The sequence below is a fragment of the Phocoena sinus genome, chromosome 14 (genome assembly GCF_008692025.1).
Source record: "Phocoena sinus isolate mPhoSin1 chromosome 14, mPhoSin1.pri, whole genome shotgun sequence".
NCBI classification, from domain to species: domain Eukaryota; kingdom Metazoa; phylum Chordata; class Mammalia; order Artiodactyla; family Phocoenidae; genus Phocoena; species Phocoena sinus.
Genome location: NC_045776.1, coordinates 61,318,368 through 61,342,169, shown reverse-complemented (window position 1 = coordinate 61,342,169; position 23,802 = coordinate 61,318,368). Strand labels below are relative to the sequence as shown.

Here is a 23,802-nt window from a genome sequence, read left to right as displayed (position 1 = left end):
TATTTTCTTATATATAAATACATCTTAGAAAAGATTCCTTCAGTTAACATTAGTTGAAAAGAAAAGGGATTGTAGACGTGAAGTAAACGGTGGTGGTGATGGAGAGTGAAGTATGTAGGCAAGGAAGATTAAGGAGACCAGGGGCAGGATGATGGAAGAGGAGGACGTGAGACAGTGTGTGGAGAGGAAGAGTGAAAGGAGTGTTTGAGAAATGAATGAAGTTACTATGAGAATAGCACATGAGCAGATTCTTCATTTGAGACGAATGTAAAAGTCTCAGCTTACTCATGCCTTCATTTACCTTCTCAGATATTTAGGAAGCATTTAGTGTGCCTTCCTTGTTCTGAGTACTCTATCAGGTGCTTGGAGATGAACTTAACTGGGGTTAAATGAACCCCAGTGAGGTAAATATTATGGACCTGGTGTCTAGGACCATACTAGCCCATACACCTTGGTGTAAAGTAGCAATCTGCTTTCCTTCTTCAGGATACTGTACTTCCATCTGTAAGAGAATCGTAATAAATAAAAATTTGCAATGTCTGTAATGTGGAGGATGTCCTTCTAGAAGGGGTACCCTTACAAATAATCTGAAAATATGAAAGTGGTGGGCCAGCACAGGTTCATGGGAGGCTTGTAGGGCACAGAGAGGCACACTGAACTCAGCCTGGTGGATCCTGGTTCTCTTACACACTCCAGTCCCCCTAATTGTCAGGGAATGCAAATAAAGCAATACCATTTGCCATTCTTTTGAAAGCAAGAATTTACTTTTGTTGAAATTAGAAATTACGGTAAATTTTTTTGCTCAGTAATTGATAGCTGCAGTGTAAATTTACATAGCTCTTACATAAAATAATTTGACAGTATATTAAGAAGTCTAAAACTATTCACTATGTATAATAGCAGAATGCTAGAAATATCCCAGATGTCCATTAATAGGGAAATGGTGAACTAACTGTGGTACAGCCAACTAGTGGCGTACTATATCACTATCAAAAGGGCTGTGGAAAGATCTCCAGGATATATCATTTACATGAGAAAACAAGGTGTAGAAAATCATGTATAGTATGCCAGCATTTATCTAAGAAAATGTATGGATAAGAACATATATATATATTTTTTTTTTTAAAAAGAGGAAAGATAAACCGGAGTAGAAACCAGGACAGGCATTAAAGCTACATATCTATATGTGTACTTGATTCTGTGGATTTGATTTAGAAACCATATAAATATTTTACATAATTATGAAACAAAACTGAATATGGAAATATAATCCCCTCAAATCCAAAGCAAACTGAGCCTAACTGTTACCGCATCAGAAACGTGACCACATAGACAGACCTGGAAAGCAACGATCACATAGTAGCAGTGAGCACAGCTGCCACCAGCTCATGGTCTTCGAATACCATTCCCTACTAAAAGAATTCTAGAATTCCTTAGAGAGATGGCTAATTCCAGATCTGGGAAGGAAATGTGTAAAATAGCCTGGAACATCTTGTCATACCAGAAAGCAAACAGACTATCCAAGATTACTAAGTTAGGTAAAAAGGACTCAGAAGCCAACTCAAGGAGCCTCCCGCATTGGTCAGATGGAAGAATTTGATCATCAATAAGAATAGTAGCTGTGATGGATTAAAGCAGACCAAATATTCTGCATTCTCTGGACACATAAGTAATAATTAATAAAACCCTTTTGGTCACCTTTAGCGGTTGTTCAGCTGTTAACCAAGTTGTTAACCCACTTATTATTTTGACAACTGGTGTATAGACAGAATCCATTCTGCCTTTTCCATAAGGACACCACCTCAGGGCAACCAAAGAGTTTTGGATGAATGTCTCTTTATAAAAGTATTCCAACTAATAAATGAAAGGGAAGTGAAGTGATAGGGATTGCAAAATGGTAATATTCTGATTCTACAAAATAATAGCATTGTGGCATCACAAGAAACCAGCAGACTTTCTGTGCCTCCGATGGAAGTTTACAGCATCACCTGCAAAGTCTTCTTGCCAAATAAACAATCTGATCAAGCCTCTAGATCTAACTAATCTAACTACCAATTTATAGGAAGTTCAGGGGACATAGAAACATTTAAAATAACACCATAGGGATGCAATCAGCAAAATCAGATTGTGGGAAACTATAGCACAAATCACATAATTACTTCAACAAGTAACTTACAAATCAAAAGGAAGGGGAGAGAGGAAAAACATAGATTAAAAGAGACTTAATACATATCCATTGCAGTAGAATGAACCTCGATTAAAAGAAATAAATTATAAAACTGGGTATATATTTGAGATAATCAGGAAAATTTGACCTCTTACTCTCTAGTTGATGATATTAGGAATTATTCATATTTTTAGATATGATAATAGTATTGTGGTTATATTTTTTAAAAAAGAACTCATCATTTTGTGATATATGCTGAAATATTTACATGTGAAATTCAGATATCTGGGATTTGCTGTAAAATAATCCTGGAGGGTGAGGCTTAAGTGGATGAGGATGTAGATGAAACAAGATTAGCCATGAATTGATAATGGGTGATGGGTACACTGTAATTCATTATATTATTCACCTCATTTTTTATATGTTTGAAATTTTTTCACATAGTAATGCTACTATTAGGAATTTTTCAAAGAGGTCAATTTTTTTTTTTGCTTTCTAGTCCCTGTGGACTTTTTAAAAAAATTTATTTATCAAAGAGGGCAATTTTAAAACTTAGATAGAACTGACATATAACATTATATTAGTTTCACTTGTACAATATGTATAATGATTCCCTATTTGTATAAATTGCAAAATGATCAGCACAATAAGGCTAGTTAACATCCATCACCACACATAGCTACGAATTTTTTTTCTTGTGATGAGAACTTTTAAGCTCTACTCTTTTAGCAGCTTTCAAATATATAATACAGTATTGTTAACTATAGTCACCATGCTGTACATTACATCCCTAGGACTTAACTTATTTTATAACTGGAAGTTTGTACCTTTTGACCACCTTCACCATTTCACCCACCGTGTACCCACAAGCCCCAACCACTGGCATCACCAGTCTGTTCTCGGTACAAAGAGATGTTTTTTAATACAAAATGTTACATAGATACACGAAGATGTGTATCACAGCATTATTTATACTGTTCTGAAAGTGGAAATAAATGACTCACAAAGAAATGGTATATCAACTACATGGATTATCATATGGTCTTTAAATTATAATTATGTGGGTTATGAAGCAATATGGGAAATTTTTGTTTTAATAAATGGAAAAAAGACCACAAAATTCTGCGTGTACTGCTATGTGTATAAAGAAGAGACTGTGCTCAGGAATAAAGATGCAGACCTACTAGAGAATGGACTTGAGGATACGGGGAGGGGGAAGGGTAAGCTGGGACAAAGTGAGAGAGTGGCATGGACATATATACCCTACCAAATGTAAAATAGATAGCTAGTGGGAAGCAGCCGCATAGCACAGGGAGATCAGCTCGGTGCTTTGTGACCACCTAGAGGGGTGGACTGGGGAGGGTGGGAGGGAGGGAGATGCAAGAGGGAAGAGATATGGGGACATATGTATATGTATAACTGATTCACTTTGTTATAAAGCAGAAACTAACACACCATTGTAAAGCAATTATACTCTAATAAAGATGTAAAAAAAAGAAAAGAAATGGTAGGTGTTATGGTTTTCAATAAATCTATAATTTATTAAAAAAAGAGACTGTGCTGATTTATGATTTACCATAAATGGTATTAATGGCATTGTGATTCAGGGGGAACCATATGGCTTCAGAAATTCCATTCCTCTTATTGTTTAGCATTTGTATAGTAAATAAAATATTGTAAAATTTTAGTATGGCTATATTAAGTTATTGCCCATGAATAGTTTTATAAGTTATATTTCCAGTGTTAATTCATACTTTCAAAAAAATCTGGCATGTTTCTGTAAATATAAGAATATAGTTTACAAATAATAAGCCCTGCTTATAAAAAGCTAATATGTTTTTGGTTTGCCACATAATGTCAGAATTTACATGCTATTTTGAAAACTCATCAGGAGAGAAATTTAAGAAAAGGATAGTACTGTAGAGTGTGATTAAAAATAGAAAAAAACCCTATATTATTTAATTTTTTTTTAAAGATTTTTTTTTGATGTGGACCACTTTCTAAAGTCTTTATTGATTCCGTCACAATATTGCTTCTGTTTTACGTTTTTCGGTTTTTTGGCTGCAAGGCATGTGGGATCCTTGGTCCCCGACCAGAGATCGAACCCACACCGCCTGCATTGGAAGGCAAAGTCCCAACCACTGGACCGCCAGGGAAGTCCCTAATTTTATTATACCAAGCTAGATTAGTACAGTGCACAGTTTATCTTCATCTTCAAACTGCACATGTATTACAGACAGCTGAAGTGGAATGAGTCTGTTATTTTCATTTGTGTATAAATTTGGCCTAGGTTTAATGGAGTATATCCAAGGGAAGCCATAATGTTTGTTTGAGCTTGTCTGTTACTGAGTGAAGGTGTGTTAACATAGGTTAGTTGGGTGACCATAGTCCATCAGTCAAATTAGGGTGACTCCAAGGAACAAACTGTAGTTCTCTGTACTTCAAAATGTTTGTTCTTTAAGTTTTGAAATTTGCTGGAAACGTGCTAATTTTCTCACTGGTTTAGGCAAAAATTTAGTAATTTATCCTAACTATATGATGCTGCATTTAATGAAGATGATCTTTGTTATTAATTTCTTATGACAAATGCATGATTATACTCACTAGGCAAAACATTTTAATTATGGTTTAAAATTATATTCTACTTAGATTTTTGCAAATAAAATTCTAAGCTTTGTGAACTGAATATTTTTTAAGCATTTGAATTTTAGCAGTTGAGAATAAATTATGGGGAAATTTGGAGTTTAATATTATCAACAAAAGACTGTGATATAAAACCTAAATATATCAGAAGATATAATTCTGATTATGCCTTTTTCTCTTCTAAGGTGATATTATTTACACACACTGCAGTATGTGTCTCCAGACATAGTGACTTGGATTGCTGAACGCTTCATAATTTAGAGTTTAAACAAAAACTGTATTCTCAATTAATTGTGCCGAAGTTTTTAAAAATACTTTATGGTCTTTTACTGTGTAGTATTTTGACGCTAATTAGGGTAAAAGGCCAATGGATAATAGAGTTTCTGGCATACATCTTTGATTTGATATCAGATAAAGATTTTTTTCCTAGTTGGTACATTGCTTCAAAATACAAATGCTAACTTATTTGACCAAAAATGTTTCCAAATGTTTTGAAAGTATTGTAGGCTGTCTTTTTCTAATCACATCAGTCTAGCCCAGGTTTGCTGATAATTTCAAGTTTTGTTGAAAATATATAACAAGGTCTTACGTGTGTAATGAAGTTTTCAGATAATTAATTTCGATTCTGGCAATATTATTAATGATTCTATACAGAGAATTCAGATAATGGAGTTGTCAGATAGACTTTTTTTTTTTTTTTTTTTTTTTGCGGTATGTGGGCCTCTCGCTGTTGTGGCCTTTCCCGTTGCGGAGCACAGGCTCTGGACGCACAGGCTCAGCGGCCATGGCTCACGGGCCTAGCCGCTCCGTGGCATGTGGGATCTTCCCGGACCGGGACACGAAGCCTTGTCCCCTGCATCGGCAGGTGGACTCTCAACAACTGCACCACCAGGGAAGCCCAGATAGACTTTTTTTTTTTTTTTTTTGCAGTACGCAGGCCTCTCACCGTTGTGGCCTCTCTCGCCGCAGAGCACAGGCTCCGGACGCGCAGGCTCAGCGGCCATGGCTCACAGGCGCAGCCACTCCGCGGCACGCGGGATCCTCCAGGACCGGGGCACGAACCCGCGTCCCCTGCACCGGCAGGCAGACTCCCAACCACTGCGCCACCAGGGAAGCCCCTCAGATAGACTTTTAATTGATGTTCAGGATTCTAAGAGTCAGGATTGAAACTTTGAGTAGAGAACTGGAAAATATATAGAAAGAACCAAATGGGAATTTGAGAACCAAAAAATGAAGTAACTGAAATAAAAGTTTAGTGGATGAGTTTAATAGACTAGACGGAGCTGAAGAGAGAATGAAGTGGAACGTTGTCAATAGAAAATATTCAGAGTGAAGCACAGACACAAAAAGAATAAAAGCAGTACACATAATTAAAGTCCCAAGGAGAGCCAATGAAGAGAGAGGATGGAAGGCATATTTGAAGACATACTAAGAATTTCCCAAAACAATGCAAAACACTATGCTGCAGATTCTGGAAGCCCCACAAACAAAAAGAGCAAGATAAATTAAATGGAAAACAATCTAGTTTCATACCTAAACTGCTAAAAACCACAAGCAGAGAGTCTAAAATCAAGCCAGAGAAAAAACTGGACTGCACCTGACTTCTCAACAGAAACAATGGAATCTAGAAGACAGACTGGAATGACATTGTCAAAGTTCTAGAATAGAACCTAAAATTCATTACCTAGTGAAGTATCTTTCCAGATTAAAGGTAAAGTAGTTCTTTTCCTGACCAAAAAAGCAGTGGCCTAGAGTAGGAGTTGGGGAGTCATCAGCTTTATAGGTAGCATTTAAAGCAGTTAGAGTAGACAAGATCAGCTAAGGTGAGTAGAGAGAAACCCAAAGATCCAAGATTGAACCCTAAAAACTCCAGCATTTTGGTTTAGCTTAAAATTTATTCATAGAACAGCGAAGGTAGGTTAAGTAAGAAATTATATAGCTTAGTCTTCTCCTTTTAGAAATAAGCTGAAACCCAGCAATGTTAAATAAATTGTCCAAAGTTATATAATGGCATGTTGATAGATATGGGACAGAACCTGTTCCTTCTAATTGTGTCCCTCTGCCCCCAAACTATCCCCTCTTTGGTAACTGTAGAAGATGATTTTGTTGCATGCTTACTGTATACTATGCTCTATGCTTAAGCACTTTAAGAACATTATTTCCTTTAATGGAAGAGTAATATACTCTTCATTCTAGGGTGGAGTGCATAAGGACTTGGGCTTTAGAGTTAGACTGCCTGGGTTCATTTCCAGTTCTGTCTCACTGTGTGGCCTTGGGTAAATTACTTAGCTATTCTAAATCTCTAAATTGGGTTGTTGTAAGGATTAGAGGTGAAGATGCATGTAAACACAAAGAATAAAATAAATATCAACATTGACACTGAAATAACCACTGAGGTTATTTTTCCTCTGAGGGATTATTTCTCCTCTGTCTCAATGGAAGCTTTGTGGAATTTCGTTGTTGTTTTAAAATTTTTTATACATTTAAAAATTGTGGTAAAATACACATAAGATTTACCATTTAAACCATTCAAAGGTGTACGATTTAGTGCCATTAAGTACATTCACAATACTGTCCAGCCATCACCACTGTTTAGTTCTAGAGCTTTTACATTATCCCAGATGGAAACCTCATACCTATCTCTTCCCATCCTTCCTCTTTCAGCCCCTGGCAACCACTAATCAGCTTTCTGTCTCTGTGGATTTATGTATTCTGGGTATTTCATACGAATGGAATCATACAGTATGTGACCTTTTGTGTCTGGCTTCTTAGACTTAGCATAATATTTTTAAGGTTCGTCCATGTTGTAGCATGTGTCAGTACCTTTTTCCTTTCTGTGGCTTAGTAAGATTCCATTTTGTGAGTATACCACATTTTGTTTATCCATTCATCAGTTTAGAACATTGGAATTCTTTCTACCTTTTGGCTGCTATGAATAGTGCTGGTATGAACGTTTGTGTTCCAGTTTTTGTTTGAACACCTACTTTCAATTCTTTTGGGTATATACCTAGGAATGGAATTGCTAGATCACATGGTAATTCTATCTTTAACTTTTGAGGAACCATCAAGCTATTTTCACAGTGGCTTCACCATTTTACATTCCCACCAGCAATACGCAAGGGTTCCAATCTCTCCACATTCTTGCCAACACTTATTTTCCATTTTTTCTTTGTTTTTATAGCCATTCTAATGGATGTGAGTGGTATCTAATTGTGGTTTTGATTTGCATTTTCTAATGACCAGTGATGTTGAGCATCTTTTTATGTGCTTTTTGGCCATTCGTATACCTTCTTTGGAAAAATGTCTAGTCAAGTCAATTTTTAAATTAGATTGTTTATCTTTTGTTGAGTTTGAGTTCTTTATGTATTATGGATACTAGATCCTTATTAGATATATGATTCGCAAATATTTTCTCTGATTCTGTGGATTATCTTTTCACTCTCTTGATAGTGTCCTTTGATGTACAAAAATTTTTAACTTTGATGAAGTCTAATTTATCCATTTATAGGCATACCTCGGAGATATTGCAGGTTTAGTTCCAGACCACTGCAATAAAGCAAATATTGCAATAAAGCGAGTTACATGAATATTTTGGGTCCCCACTGCATATAAAAGTTATCTTTATGCTATACAATAGTCTATTAAGTGTGTAATAGCATTATGTCTAAAACAATGTACATACCTTAATTTCAAAATTAAAAAAAAGTTACAGTAGTAATACCAAAAATCACTGATCACAGATCACCATAATGAATGTAATAATAATGAAAAAGTTTGAAATATTGCGAGAATTACCAAAATGTGACATGGAGACAAGAAGTGAACAAATGCTGTTGGAAAAATGGCACTGATATACTTGCCCAATGCAGGGTCGCTACAAACTTTCAATTTGTAAAAAAACACAATATCTGCGATGCACAGTATAGTGCAATAAAACAAGATATGCTATTTCTTGTGCTTTTGGTATCATATCTTAAAAACCAGTACTGAATCCACGACCATGAAGGTTTATGCCTATGGTTTCGTCTAAGAGTTTTATAGTTTTGGTTCTTATATTTAGGTCTCTGATCCTTTTTTTTTTTGGCGATACACGGGTCTCTCACTGTTGTGGCCTCTCCCGTTGCGGAGCACAGGCTCTGGGCGCGCAGGCTCAGTGGCCATGGCTCACAGGCCCAGCCACTTCGTGGCATGTGGGATCTTCCCAGACTGGGGCACGAACCCGTGTCCCCTGCATCGGCAGACGGACTCTCAGCCACTGCGCCACCAGGGAAGCCCCCTGATCCATTTTGAGTTAATATTTATGTATGGTGTGAGATAAGGGTACCACTACTTCATTTTTTTTTTTTTTTTTCCTACATGTGGATATCCAGTTTTCCCAGCATCATTTGTTGAAGAGAATATTCTTTCCCTACTTAATGATCTGGGCGCTTTCGTGAACAATCAATCAATCATAGATATATGGGTTTATTTCTGGACTCAGTTCTATTTCATTGATCTGTATGTTTGTCCTTATGCAAGTACCACTTTGTTGTGATTAGTATAACTTTGAGGTAAGTTTTGAAATTTGGAAGTTTGAGTCTTCTAGCTCTGTTCTTTTCAAGATTGTCTCAGCTATTTGGGGCCCCTTGCAATTCTATATGAACTTTAAGATCAGCTTTTCCATTTCTTCAAAAAAGGCCTTTGGGAATTAGTTAGGGATTGCATTCAATCTGTAGATCATTTTGTGTAGTATTACTGTCTTAACAATATTAAGTCTTCCAACCCATGGATACGGGATGTCTTTCCATTTATGTAAGTCTTCTTTAATTTCTTTCAGCAATGCTTTAGAGTTTTTAGTGTGTAAGGCTTGCACCTCCTTGGTTAAATTTATTCCTTAGTATTTTATTTTTTTGCTATTAAAAAAAATGGTATTGTTTTCTAATTTCATTTTCTGATTGTTCATTAGTATTGTATAGAAATAGAACTTTTTTGTGTTGATCATGTATCCCACAACTTTGCTAAAATTGCTTCTTAGTTCTAATAGTTTTTGTGGATTTTCTACATATAAGATTATATCATGTGCATTAAAAAATTTTTAGAGTTTTACACCAGTGTTTTCCAAGTTGCAGGGCACAGCCTGTTAGTGGGTTGTGAAATCAATTGAATGTGTAAGTTTTGTTCTGTGAAATTTTTGTGTATAAAACATATACATATGCATGTGTTTGAATCCTTATGTAAAATGTATTTCTATTTATTTATTTATTTAATTTTTGGCTGCGTTGTGTCTTTGTTGCTGCACGCGGGCTTTTTCTAGTTGCGGCGAGCAGGGGCTACTCTTCGTTGCGGTGTGCGGTCTTCTTATTGTGGTGGCTTGTTGTGGAGCACAGGCTCTAGGCGCACGGGCTTCAGTAGTTGTGGCATGCGGGCTTCAGTAGTTGTGGCACACGGGCTCGGTAGTTGTGGCTCATGGGCTCTAGAGTGCAGGCTCAGTAGTTGTGGCTCACGGGCTTAGTTGCTCTGCGGCATGTGGGATCTTTCCAGACGAGCGCTTGAACTCGTGTCCGCTGTATTGGCAGGCGGACTCTCAACCACTGTGCCACAGGGAAGCCCCCTAAAATGTATTTCTTACTGTGAATTACAGTCAAAAATGTTATGCCATATTCAGAACATATAATTGGAATATAAAATTGTGGGATTAGTGAAAGGTGAAAGTCCTAGCAGATGCCTTTCATAACCTTGGAAATGATAATTCTATATGGGAAGCTGTTTTCTGCGTACAAAAATAATTGTGCAAAAAATATACTCTGTTCATTGGTCACTTTTTGAATAATTAAGCTTGTGAGATTTTTGCTTTTCATGCTCCCAAGGAATCAATTCTTAGCCTGTTTTTGGTACTGTGGAAAAAGTTTCTTACTGAAACTCAAGATATTTTCCTGAGAATGTATTTTATTAAAGATAGTAATCTATTAAATTGCATATAATACTTACTACAAATGACAAAAATAACAGAAAGACACATTGTGAAGGATATTATAAGCTACAAAGATATCTTTTACTCTCCAAAAGATACAAGTTATTGAATATAATAAATGTGTATTTTCAGTAATTATATTAATGTCAAGTTTACTGAATATAGTAAAGAATAAGGGAGAACTTACAACTTTTTAATGCAAATGAAGTACCTTAAAACATAACCGTTGTACACAGATACAAAACTATTATTTTATAGAAAGATAAAGTTATCTTTTTAATAAAATGCACTAGGCTCTTGACAGGATGTCTTTTCCAATCTAATAAGCTGTGTTTGATTTTTCTAAATTGTTGTGCGTGATGTTAAATTGCATCTTTTACCTACAAGTAGTTTTGTGGGGGTTATGGGCTGTGTATTGTAAAGGACATTAGGACTGGTAGTATCACCAGTTGCCCTCTGCCCTCTTTCCTCCACTCTCCATCTACTGACGAGGTATCTTCCCAGTGGTCCCCATGTCTTCCTGACATTCTTTTTACTAAATTATACAACTCAGTGTGTATTAGAATGATCCTGGGCTTCAGAATCAAATAGGACTGTGTCAAATTCTCCTTCTCCCTTATGTTAACTTTATGACTGTGGACAAGTCACGTGACTCCTCTGAAGCCTTAGTTTCTGTTGCTATGTAATGGTGCTAATTCAGGGTTACGTTGAAGAGTAAATGATATTATGCTGTGTATACGACATGTCAAACATGGCATGATAAATACTCAATAAATGGTAGTTATTAAAATACCTGAGTTCTGATCAGTACTCAGTAATTGGTAGTTCCCTTTCTACTCCCAACCAAAACTTTTACACATGCCCTATCGTTTTCAAGTAGAAGCTAACTAATTCTAGTAAGCTCATCTGTGCTGCTGGGTGTTTGTTAGTTACTGGACCACTTTTTCCGTATAATTGTGTGGACTTTACTGGTCGTCTTGTGATGCATTAAGCTTTGGGTGATGGGAATTGTGGGATTGCCTTGCTGTCTGATATGAAAATGTGAATATACTGGGTGTGTCTGTTTTTAAGGTACAAAAACCCCACAGATAATAAAAAAGTACTTGTATTTTCCTCTTCTGTAGTTATGTGCTGCTCATCTCCCAACTGCATCAGAGGCACCAAATCATTATCAGGCAGTGTGTCGTGCACTATTTGCAGAGACAATGGAGCTGTATACATTTCTGACTAAAATTAAGAGTGCAAAGGAGGTAAGTACTACTGCTTTCCTATTTAATGGCATTGTGAAAGAAAACCTGAATTTTCAACATTGCCTATCATATTATTTAAAATATTTATTGCCATCCTGATGAGTGCTGAAAATCATTCAGGAAAGAAGCAACTTAGGCAGAATTAAATCTGTTCTTTAAAATGTTACTGTGTGAATCCATTTAATAAAACAAAGATTTTCATAAAGCTTCCTTACAAATGGAAAATGTTACTGAACTGGTTTAGTCAGTTTCCCATGTGACTTGCTTTTCACCCTCTTTCTGCCACTCTTCTTTTGTCCATTGTAAAAAAATGTTAGTGTGTCTTTCAGGAAGGGATAAGGATGCAGAGAGGAAGCTACACATCTGATGATTTAACTTTTATAGTGGATGTGATTAAATATTTAATGCAGGAGATATGAATTAACTTTCAGATAATCCAGAATCTCATTTTAGCTATTTTGTTTATTATCTATCAGTGTCTATGAGTTAAAAATACTATGTGTACCCACTCACAGTGGGCCAGTAGTCACTGCATGAGGCAGGGGCTGGCAGCCAACCAGGCCGGGGTCCAGCCGCACTCACCAGCGCACCCACAGCAGTCAGCCCTGCCGCAACTGAAGGCCCATGCAGCCCACAGAGGGTCACTTCTGTCGCATATAGCCCTGGTGCCCAGAGAGGAGTGTGCTGCTGGGCCCCATAGAATGTCTCCTATAGAAGGCTACTTATCCAAGAATGGGAAACACAGCTGACCTACTTAATATATAAAAATAAACCTTCCAAACTCTGTACTACGGAATAGAAAGAGTACAGAGGCAGGGTGGGGGTAGAGGGAGCTTTCCCTTTTTACTTTATATAACTTGTGTATTTTTCAATTTTTATAAAACTTTGTGTAATAAAAACATTTTAGTTGAAAAAGAATTTCATGTAGAGTCCAAAGAGAATCATTCTAATTTATTTACAAGGTGAATTGCCATATTTCACATCCCACAGACAATTGTGAAGATTCTTGAGATCTTTGTAAAGCACCTGGCACGTAGTAAGAGCTCAGTACATGATCAGTGGTGGGTATCATTTCTTTTGTGACTGAAGTATGGAGTTTATCTGAAACACTAGTTTAAAACCCACGATGACACAGTTTGGGGAGAGACACATATGGGATGTGTAATATAGTACACATATGGGATGTGTACTATATTAAATAAAGTACGACTAATTAGTTCTGGTAATATGTAAGTTTATTCAGATCACCCTTAATAAATCACCTTAAATAAATCCATTTTATATGTATGAATAAGAGCTCCAAGCTTTCCTCTTTAGTTCTAACCAGGATACTGCTTATAGTCTGTCTTTTTTGATAGGCTAATGAAAAGTTATGTCTATTTTTCTAGGAATTTATAGAATTGGACCCAAGAAGAAAGTCTTTAACAGGGTAGAAAGGGTGAACTAATTGTTATTTGAAGAATAATTATAAATACGTCATAAACTAGCTTTTCCTCCTGGACAGAACCAGAGGACAGAGGGTCCAGTTAAAAGCTTCCGAGTAAACATCCAAAAGCACATCCTCAATTAAGGTTTAGTAGAGTAGATTTACTAAAAAGATTACTTTTTTTGGGGTAATTGTCTTCTCTAGCTTGTTGGAATTGAGATTGTCTTCTCCAGAGAGGCTAGTGGTATTTTTAGGGCATAAGTAGAGTCCTGTGGGGTTAGAGTGAAGCAAATGAGCTCTTAGAGCCCTTCCAACACAGACAGTCTTAGAAATCATTTCTGAGCTTAAAGAACAGGATTAATAAATTTTCTATTGCAATGAGCTTCAATTTTTTTATTTGTTCTTGATGAAAACTTTGCTTTGCCAGACAAATTCTTAGAAAGGGATTATTTATTTAAATAAGTCTATTTAAAGAAAATGCACACAAATGGAGTAAAAGAACACGAGTGTTTGGAACCATTGGTGGCTTTTGTGATGCCCACAGGGACCAGCCAGGCCCTGGTCAAGGTTGAGGTCGGGGTTTTGGCCGTATCTCACCCTGTCAACTTCTGGCACCACCCCACATCTGGGTCTTCATAGACACGAGTTGTGTCCTGTTTAATCATCTCCTACTCTTGTTCCTTACTTTGCTGATCTCTTCTCAACCTTTTCCATTCTTTTTTTATACAGCAGGTTCTTACTATTCATCAATTTTATACACATCAGTGTATACATGTCAATCCCAATTGCCCAATTAATCACACCACCATCCCCACCGCACCGTGGCTTTCCCCGCTTGGTGTCCATATGTTTGTTCTCTACATCTGTGTCTCAACTCTGCCTGCAAACCAGTTCATCTGTACCATTTTTCTAGGTTCCACATACATGCATTAATATACAATATTTATTTTTCTCTTTCTGACTTACTTCACTCTGTATGACAGTCTCTGGATCCATCCACGTTTCAACAAATGACCCAATTTCATTCCTTTTTATGTCTGACTAATATTCCATTGTATGTATGTGCCACATCTTCTTTATCCATTCGTCTGTCAGTGGGCATTTAGGTTGCTTCCATGAGCTGGCTATTGTAAATAGTGCTGCAATGAACATTGGTGTGCATGTGTCTTTTTGAATTATGGTTTTCTCTGGGTATATGCCCAGTAGTAGTGGGATTGCTGGATCATATGGTAATTCTATTTTTAGTTTTTTAAGGAACCTCCATACTGGTCTCCATAGTGGTTGTATCAATCTACATTCCCACCAGCAGTGCAAGAGGGTTGCCTTTTCTCCACACCCTCTCCAACATTTGTTGTTTGTAGATTTTCTGATGATGCCCATTCTAACTGGTGTGAGGTGATACCTCATTGTAGTTTTGATTTGCATTTCTCTAATAATTAGTGATGATGAGCAGCTTTTCATGTGCTTCTTGACCATCTGTATGTCTTCTTTGGAGAATGTCTATTTAGGTCTTCTGCCCATTTTCTGATTGGGTTGTTTGTTTCTTTAATATTGAGCTGCATGAGCTGTTTATATGTTTTGGAGATTAATCCTTTGTCTGTTGATTCGTTTGCAAATATTTTCTCCCATTCTGAGGGTTATTTTTTCGTCTTATTTATGGTTTCCTTTGCTGTGCAAAAGCATTGAACTTTCATTAGGTACCATTTGTTTTTATTTCCATTACCTTAGGAGGTGGATCAAAAAAAGATCTTGCTGTGATTTATGTCAAAGAGTGTTCTTCCTATGTTTTCCTCTAAGAGTTTTATAGTGTCTGGTCTTACATTTAGGTCTCTAATCCATTTTGAGTTTATTTTTGTGTATGGTATTAGGGAGTGTCCTAATTTCATTCTTTTACATGTAGCTGTCCAGTTTTCCCAGCACCACTTATTGAAGAGATTGTCTTTTCTCCATTGTATATCCTTGCCTCCTTTGTCATAGATTACTTGACCATAGGTGCGTGGGTTTATCACTGGGCTTTCTATCTCCTCCCATTGATCTATGTTTCTCGTTTTGTGTCATTACCATATTGTCTTGATTACTGTTGCTTTGTAGTATAGTCCGAAGTCAGGGAGTCTGATTCCTCCAGCTCCATTTTTTCCCCTCAAGACTGCTTTGGCTATTCGGGGTCTTTTGTGTCTACATACAAATTTTGAGATTTTTTGTTCCAGTTCCATAAAAAATGCCACTGGTAATTTGATAGGGATTGCATTGAATCTGTAGATTGCTTTTGGTAGTATAGTCATTTTCACAATATTGATTCTTCCAATCCAAGAACATGGTATATCTCTACATCTGTTTGTGTCATCTTTATTTTTCTCATCGGTGTCTTATAGTTTTCTGCATACAGGTCTGTTGTCTCCCTAGGTAGGTTTATTCTTAGGTATTTTATTCTTTTTGTTGAAGTAGTAAGTGGGAGTGTTTCTTTAATTTCTCTTTCAGATTTTTCATCATTAGTGTATAGGAATGCAAGAGATTTCTTTGCATTAATTTTGTATCCTGCAACTTTACCAAATTCATTGATTAGCTCTAGTAGTTTCCTGGTGGCATCTTTAGGAGTCTCTGTGTATAGTACCATGTCATCTGGAAACTGACAGTCTTACTTCTTCTTTTCTAATTTGCATTCCTTTTATTTCTTTTTCTTCTCTGATTGCCGTGGCTAGGACTTCCAAAACTATGTAGCATAATAGTGGTGAGAGTGGACATCCTTGTCTTGTTCCTGATCATAGAGGAAATGCTTTCAGTTTTTCACCATTGAGAATGATGTTTGCTGTGGGTTTGTCACATATGGCCTTTATTATGTTGAGGTAGGTTCCCTCTGTGCCCACTTTCTGGAGAGTTTTTATGATAAATGGGTGTTGAATTTTGTCAAAAGCTTTTTTGCATCTACTGAGATGATCATATGGTTTTTCTTCTTCAATTTTTTAATATGGTGTCTCACATTGATTGATTTGCATATATTGAAGAATCCTTGTATCCTTGGGATAAATCCCACTTGATCATGGTGTACAATCCTTTTAATGTGTTGTTGGATTCTGTTTGCTAGTATTTTGTTGAGGATTTTTGTATCTATATTCATCAGTGATATTGGTCTGTAATTTTCTTCTTTTGTAGTATCTTTGTCTGGTTTTTGTATCAGGGTGATGGTGGCCTCATAGAATGAGTTTGGGAGTGTTCCTCCCTCTGCTATATTTTGGAAGAGTTTGCGAAGGATAGGTGTTACCTCTTCTCTAAATGTTTAATAGAATTCACCTGTGAAGCCATCTGGTCCTAGACTTTTGTTTGTTGGAACATTTTTAATCACAGTTTCAATTTCATTACTCTGATTGGTCTGTTCATATTTTCTATTTCTTCCTGGTTCAGTCTTTGAAGGTTATACCTTTCTAAGAATATGTCCATTTCTTCCACGTTGTCCATTTTATTGGCATAGAGTTGCTTGTAGTAGTCTCTTAGGATGCTTTGTATTTCTGCAGTGTCTGGTGTAACTTCTCCTTTTTCATTTCTAATTTTATGGATTTGAGTCCTCTCCCTCTTTTTCTTGATGAGTCTGGCTAATGGTTTATCAATTTTGTTTATCTTCTCAAAGAACCAGCTCATAGTTTTATTGATCTTTGCTACTGTTTTCTTTGTTTCTATTTCATTTATTCCTGCTCTGATCCTTATGATATCTTTCCTTCTGCTAACTTTGGGTTTTGTTTTTTTTTCTTTCTCTAGTTCATTTGGGTGTAAGGTTAGATTGTTTATCTGAGAATTTTCTTGTTTCTTGAGGTAGGCTTGTATTGCTATAAACTTCCCTCTTAGAACTGCTTTTGCTGCATCCCATAGGTTTTGGATCATGGTCTTTTCATTGTCGTTGGTCTGTAGGTATTTTCTGATTTCCTCTTTGATTTCTTTAATGATCTCTTGGTTATTTAGTAATGTATTGTTTAGCCTCCATGTGTTTGTGTTTTTTACGTTTTTTTCCCTGTAATTGATTTCCAATCTCATAGCATTGTGGTCAGAAAAGATGCTTGATATGATTTCAGTTTTCTTAAATTTACTGAGGTTTGATTTGTGACCCAAGATGTGATCTATCCTGGAGAATGTTCCGTGCACACTTGAGAAGAAAGTGTAATCTGTTTTTGGATGGAATATCCTATAAATATCAATTAAATCTATCTGGTCTATTGTATCATTTAAAGCTTCTGTTCCCTTATTTATTTTCATTTTGGATGATCTGTCAATTGGCGTAAGTGAGGTGTTAAAGTCCCCCACTATTATTGTGTTACTGTCAATTTCCTCTTTTACAACTGTTAGCAGTTGCCTTATGTATTGAGGTGCTCCTGTGTTGGGTGCATATATATTTATAATTGTTATATCTTCTTCTTGGATTGATCCCTTGATCATTATGTAGTGTCCTTCCTTGCCTCTTGTAACATTCTTTATTTTAAAGTCTATTTTATCTGATATGAGTATTGCTACTCCGGCTTTCTTTTGATTTCCGTTTGCATGGAATATCTTTTTCCATCCCCTCACTTTCAGTCTGTATGTGTCCCTAGGTCTTAAGTGGATCTCTTGTAGACAGCATATATATATGGGTCTTGTTTTTGAATCCATTCAGCAAGCCTGTGTCTTTTGGTTGGAGCATTTAATCCATTCACGTTTACGATAATTATCGATATGTACGTTCCTGTGACCATTTTCTTAATTGTTTTGGGTTTGTTTTTGTAGGTCCTTTTCTCCTCTTGTGTTTCCCACTTAGAGAAGTTTCTTTAGCATTTGTTGTAGAGCTGGTTTGGTGGTGTTGAATTCTCTTAGCCCTTGCTTGTCTGTAAAGCTTTTGATTTCTCCATGGAATCTGAATGAGATCCTTGCTGGGTAGAGTAATCTTGGTTGTAGGTTCTTCCCTTTCCTCACTTTAAGTATATCATGCCACTCCCTTCTGGCTTGTAGAGTTTTTGCTGAGAAATCAGCTGTTAATCTTATGGGAGTTCCCTTGTATGTTATTTGTCGTTTTTCCCTTGCTGCTTTCAATAATTTTTCGTTGTCTTTAATTTTTGGCAATTTGATTACTATGTGTCTCAGCGTGTTTCTCCTTGGGTTTATCCTGTATGGGACTCGCTGTACTTCCTGGACTTGGGTGGCTATTTCCTTTCTCATGTAAGGGAAGTTTTCGACTATAATCTCTTCAAATATTTTCTCTGGTCCTTTCTCTCTCTTTTCCTTCTAGGACCCCTATAATGCGAATGTTGTTGAGTTTAATGTTGTCCTAGAGGTCTCTTAGGCTGTCTTCTTTTCTTTTCATTCTTTTTTTCTTTATTCTGTTCCATGGCAGTGAATTCCACCATTCTGTCTTCCAGGTCACTTATCCGTTCTTCTGCCTCAGTTATTCTGCTACTGATTCCTTCTAGTGTAGTTTTCATTTCAGTTATTGTATTGTTCATCTCTGTTTGTTTGTTCTTTAATTCTTCTAGGTCTTTGTTAAGCATTTCTTGCATCTTCTCGGTCTTTGCCTCCATTCTTTTTCTGAGGTCCTGGATCATCTTCACTATCATTATTCTGAATTCTTTTTCTGGAAGGCTGCCTATCTCCACTTCATTTAGTTGTTTTTCTGCGGTTTTATCTTGTTCCTTCATCTGGTACGTAGCCCTCTGCCTTTTCATCTTGTCTATATTTCTGTGAATGTGGTTTTTGTTCCGCAGGCTGCAGGATTGTAGTTCTTCTTGTTTCTGCTGTCTGCCCTCTGGTGGATGAGGCTATCTAAGAGGCTTGTGCAAGTTTCCTGATGGGAGGGACTGGTAGTGGGTAGAGCTGACTGTTGCTCTGGTGGGCAGAGCTCAGTAAAACTTTAATCTGCTTGACTGCTGATGGGTGGGGCTGGATTCCCTCCCTGTTGATTGTTTGGCCTGAGGCACCCAGCACTGGAGCCTTCCTGGGCTCTTTAGTGGGGCTAATGGCAGACTCTGGGAGGGCTCACTCCAAGGAGTACTTCCCAGAACTGCTGCCAGTGTCCTTGTCCCCATGGTGAGCCACAGCCACCCCCTGCCTCGGCAGGAGACCCTCCAACACTAGCAGGTAGGTCTGGTTCAGTCTCCCTTGGGGTCACTGCTCCTTCCCTTGGGTCCCGATGCGCACACTACTTTGTGTGTACCCTCCGAGAGTGGAGGCTCTGTTTCCTCCAGTCATGTCAAAGTCCTGCAGTCAGATCGCACTAGCCTTCAAAGTGTGATTCTTTTGGAATTCCTCCTCCTGTTGCCGGACCCCCAGGTTGGGAAGCCTGACATGGGGCTCAGGACCTTCACGCCAGTGAGTGGAGTTCTGTGGTTTAAGTGTTCTCCAGTCTGTGAGTTACCCACCCAGGAGTTATGGGATTTGATTTTACTGTGATTGCACCCCTCCTACCCTCTCATTGTGGCTTCTCCTTTGTCTTTGGATGTGGGGTATGTTTTTTGGTGAGTTCCAGTGTCTTCCTGTCGATGATTGTCCAGCAGCTAGTTGTGATTCCGGTGTTCTCACAAGGGGGAGTGAGAGCACATCCTTATACTCCGCCATCTTGGTTCAGGGCCTTTTTTTCTTAATATATAATTTATGATTCATTAAAATGAAGCAAAAGCTTTGTTGACATATCTAAGCAGAAACTTGAATCTCCATTCTTCTTTCTGGAAACTCTGCTCCATTTTTAAAAGGACCTTCTCAGTACCCTCAGGCTCTTCTCAGGACTCTCGCTCCCCCAAGAGCAGTGCTTTCTCTTGCCTCCCTCTTGTGGGAGGCTGCTCTGTCCTCCACAGCTTCAGATCTTTGGACTGGGGTCGGTTGGTGATATTCCCTCTCTCTGCTGCTTCTAAACAATGACTCTTCATACTTGTACCAAAACCTCATGCCATCTGCTTCTGTTATTCTTGAACCCATTGTCACTGTCATCTGCCAGCATCTTGACTGATTTGATTGATAAAAGAAACTTTAGCTTTGTCTCCTTGACACCTCCTCTACTTCAGTACTCTGCTTACCTGAACACACCTTTGTCCTCATGATAGCCTGTGATCATTCCATCTTGGAAATCGTGGGCTTTCGTTCCTCACCCCCTGCCCATTGAGCTCTTCCACTCACTGCCACCTGAACGGGTATTGTCCCTTGACCTCCCCTTCCCGCTATTTCCCGCTATTTTCTGACAGTTTATCAGTCCTTCCTGGATTCACTTCTTGTCCTGTGTGGCTTAGATTTAGTCACTTCACCAAGAGTTCAGGCCCACATGTCCAACCTGGGTTATTACAGTAGCCTCCTGCTGGTCTCATCTCTGTAAATTCTCTCTGTCCAGTTCACCTTCCACTTTGTCGGGAATGATTGCTGTAGGTCACAGATCTGACCCGAGGAGTCTGGCTCCAGGCCCAAACCTCCGCGTGCTCTTCCAGGCCTGACCTGAGGCCTGCTTTCCCAGGCCGGCCTCCCGGGGGCGGGCTGCCCTTTCTACACGGGACTTGAGTGCTGTACTCTGGTTTTCTGTAGGGGATGGTGAGCTTGGTGTGTCACACCCACAGGCCACAGGGGCACACACACCTGCATTCCTCACCCGTCGCCTGCATTCCTCACCCGGCACCTGCACTCGAAGGACCTTGGCTAAGGCCCTTGCCTCCACTCTTTCCCTCCACCAGCCCTGGGTCCACACATGCGGGGCCCTGCTGTCCAGTGCTCTTCCACAGTGAGAAGATCACCCATCTGCACCGCCTGTCACCTGACCTCACCCAGCGCCATTCTGAGGGGAAAATAGAGCAAGGAGAGCAAAACCTCTTTGTTGGCCTCTTGTTTGCGCTGCTGCAGTAAGGGAATAAGGGCGTGGTTGTTATTTTCAGTTTGGCTCCTCCTTCCTGATCACTGGACACCTGGCAGCTTGACAAGGCACTTTGCTTTCTGGTTAACATGGCTCCTCATGGCCTAGAGAGTGAAACCAAACTCCATTGTCTTGCACACGAGGCCTTATGGCATTTCACCTAGTTGTGTTTTTATTCTCCTTTTCAACTCTCCCTTCTTTGCATTTTACACTATCCAGTCAGAATTACTTACAGTTTCTGAATATATCATGCTTGTTGTATGTCTGTGGCCCTAGCACATTTCTGTTCTTTCTGCCTGGCATTCTCTCCCCGCCTTGCCTTCTTGGTGAGCTCCTGTTTACCCACCTAAAGCCTGCTCACGTGGTACCTCCCTCCACCCTTCACTCCCTCTGTCTTATACCCCTCAGTCCTGCACGTCTCATACTCCCCGGGAGTTATTTGCTTGTCTTCGAACTGTTTCTCTACAGCTGGACCAGATAGTGCTTGAGATGAATGACTGTGTTTTGAATCATTTTCCTGTTGGTGACTCTTACTGCAGTGTGTGCATGTAGGAAACACTCTAGAAATGTCTGTTGAACTGAAATGATTTATGCATTCTGTCTGTGTTTTCAGAGCTTCAGAAATGTTCTGGTTGAAAGAAGCCAGTTTTGAAAGCATTTTTGACTATTAGAAACATTTTGACCAAGATATTTCTAGTAAATACAGGAAGTTTTGTGGGCTGTAGATGAGGCCTTTGAGTGCCCTTTCCATTCTTTAAATTTATAAATAAGAACTTACTTAATAGTGAGTCTTGAGAAGGTAAGCTATAAGATATGTGGAAATCCTGGCATGAACATTCTGTACTATTTAATTACAGATTTTATACTACATAAATTGCCTGTCAATACTGAGGTTTTAGGAATAAAGTCTTATAGGGTCCAAATGCATTTCCCTTTCCTCTTCAATGTATGCATTTTTCTTGAAATTAAAGAAAATTTTCATACATATTAGTTCATATATGTATGTTAGTCACTTTAACCTTTAACCTAGTCTTAAGAGTGCTAAATTCACACTAATAATAAAAAACTCTGGGCTAATTTGATTTTTTTTCTGAAGATCTCAAAATACACAATTTTAGAATCGGACGAGGGACTTCCCTGGTGGCACAGTGGATAAGAATCAGCCTGCCAGTGCAGGGGACATGGGTTCAATCCCTGGTCCGGGAAGATCCCACATGCCACGGAGCAACTAAGCCCGTGTGCCACAACTACTGAGCCTGCACTCTAGAGCCCACGAGCCACAGCTACTGAGCCTGCATGCCACAACGACTGAGCCTGCACTCTAGAGCCCGTGTGCTGCAGCTACTGAGCCCACACACCGCGACTACTGAAGCCTGCATGCCTAAAGCCCGTGCTCCACAGGAGAAGCCCGCGCCCCACAATGAAGAGTAGCCCTCACTTGCCACAACTAGAGAAAGCCTGCGCACAGCAACGAAGACCCAACGCAGCCAATAAATAAATTAATTAAGTTTTTTAAAACCCATGGGATTTCTTTTTAAAAAAAGAATCAGACGATCTTTCTTCTATACCTGTGAGTTACTGTATATCAACTGGAATTTTCAAAGTAATAACGTCTTATTCAACAGGTTGATTGATTATCTGATTATCAGTGATGTTTCAAACAACCATATATCTGTGTGTGTGCGTGTGCTTGTGTGTGCGTGTATAAAATTAGGGTAAAATATTAGTATCAAAACATTTGAGCTCAGTTGTTGATAATGTATTGATTTGATAGACCAAAAGTACTTTAATTATATTAAACCTCTTATATGCTCAATTGGCAGTTTATTAAAATATAAAACCCATAACCTATTTCCAAGTGTTATAATTGTTCTATAAAGTGGTCATTACATTTACCAGACCTAGCTACTTTATAAAGCACAAGGCCTTGTAGTCCATCTATTTATTTAGAAAGTAAATTCATTTTCATAATGATATCTTTTCATGATGTGATGATTTCCTTCTTAAACAATGAATGAGACCCTTTAAGGTGGTTCTCCAAACGATAGAGAAGATTTGAATAGGCTGCTGTTATTGTGTCTCAAAGGCAATTTGATATCCTTGAAAGTGAGTACGTGTTCCCGTGTCTTATAAGCAATTTGATATTCTCGTATGTAAGTGTAGATGGAGGGACTGTCTGAGCCGTCCATTTAGTGCATAGGGTCGCGTGAAAGAAGAGATGGCCCGTGCCCTCGTGCCAGTGAACCCCCCCAGCCCAACTCGACTGGCTAGAGCTGGTGAGCATGTGCAGTGGGGAGGGGAGGATTGAGCTTGGCAATTTCAAGTGTAAATTACTTTGTTGGAAAAAAGGAAATTATATTAATGGCAGTGTGCTTTAATTCATTGCTGTCTAAGTAGTTTTTGATCATCAGTCCCTGGTTTTGTTATTATTACATGAAATTATTTATCAGTTCCTCATACTTTAAGCCCTACAGCCGCAAAGTGGCTGCTGTTGTTTGCATCATTTAGTCTTCATGACCAGTCCTG

The 23,802-nt window shown here is 38.3% G+C and overlaps 1 protein-coding gene across 3 annotated transcripts in view; it reads left to right on the top strand.

Annotated features, from left to right (window-relative positions):
- Nucleotides 1-23,802, top strand: part of SPIRE1 (spire type actin nucleation factor 1) — a 211,605-nt gene that overhangs the window by 128,499 nt on the left and 59,304 nt on the right. For all 3 annotated transcript variants that reach the window (XM_032602954.1, XM_032602953.1, XM_032602955.1), the window contains exon 4: nt 11,885-12,010. In XM_032602954.1, coding sequence (XP_032458845.1) covers nt 11,885-12,010 — 126 coding nt within the window. The remainder of the gene's footprint in view (nt 1-11,884; nt 12,011-23,802) is intronic.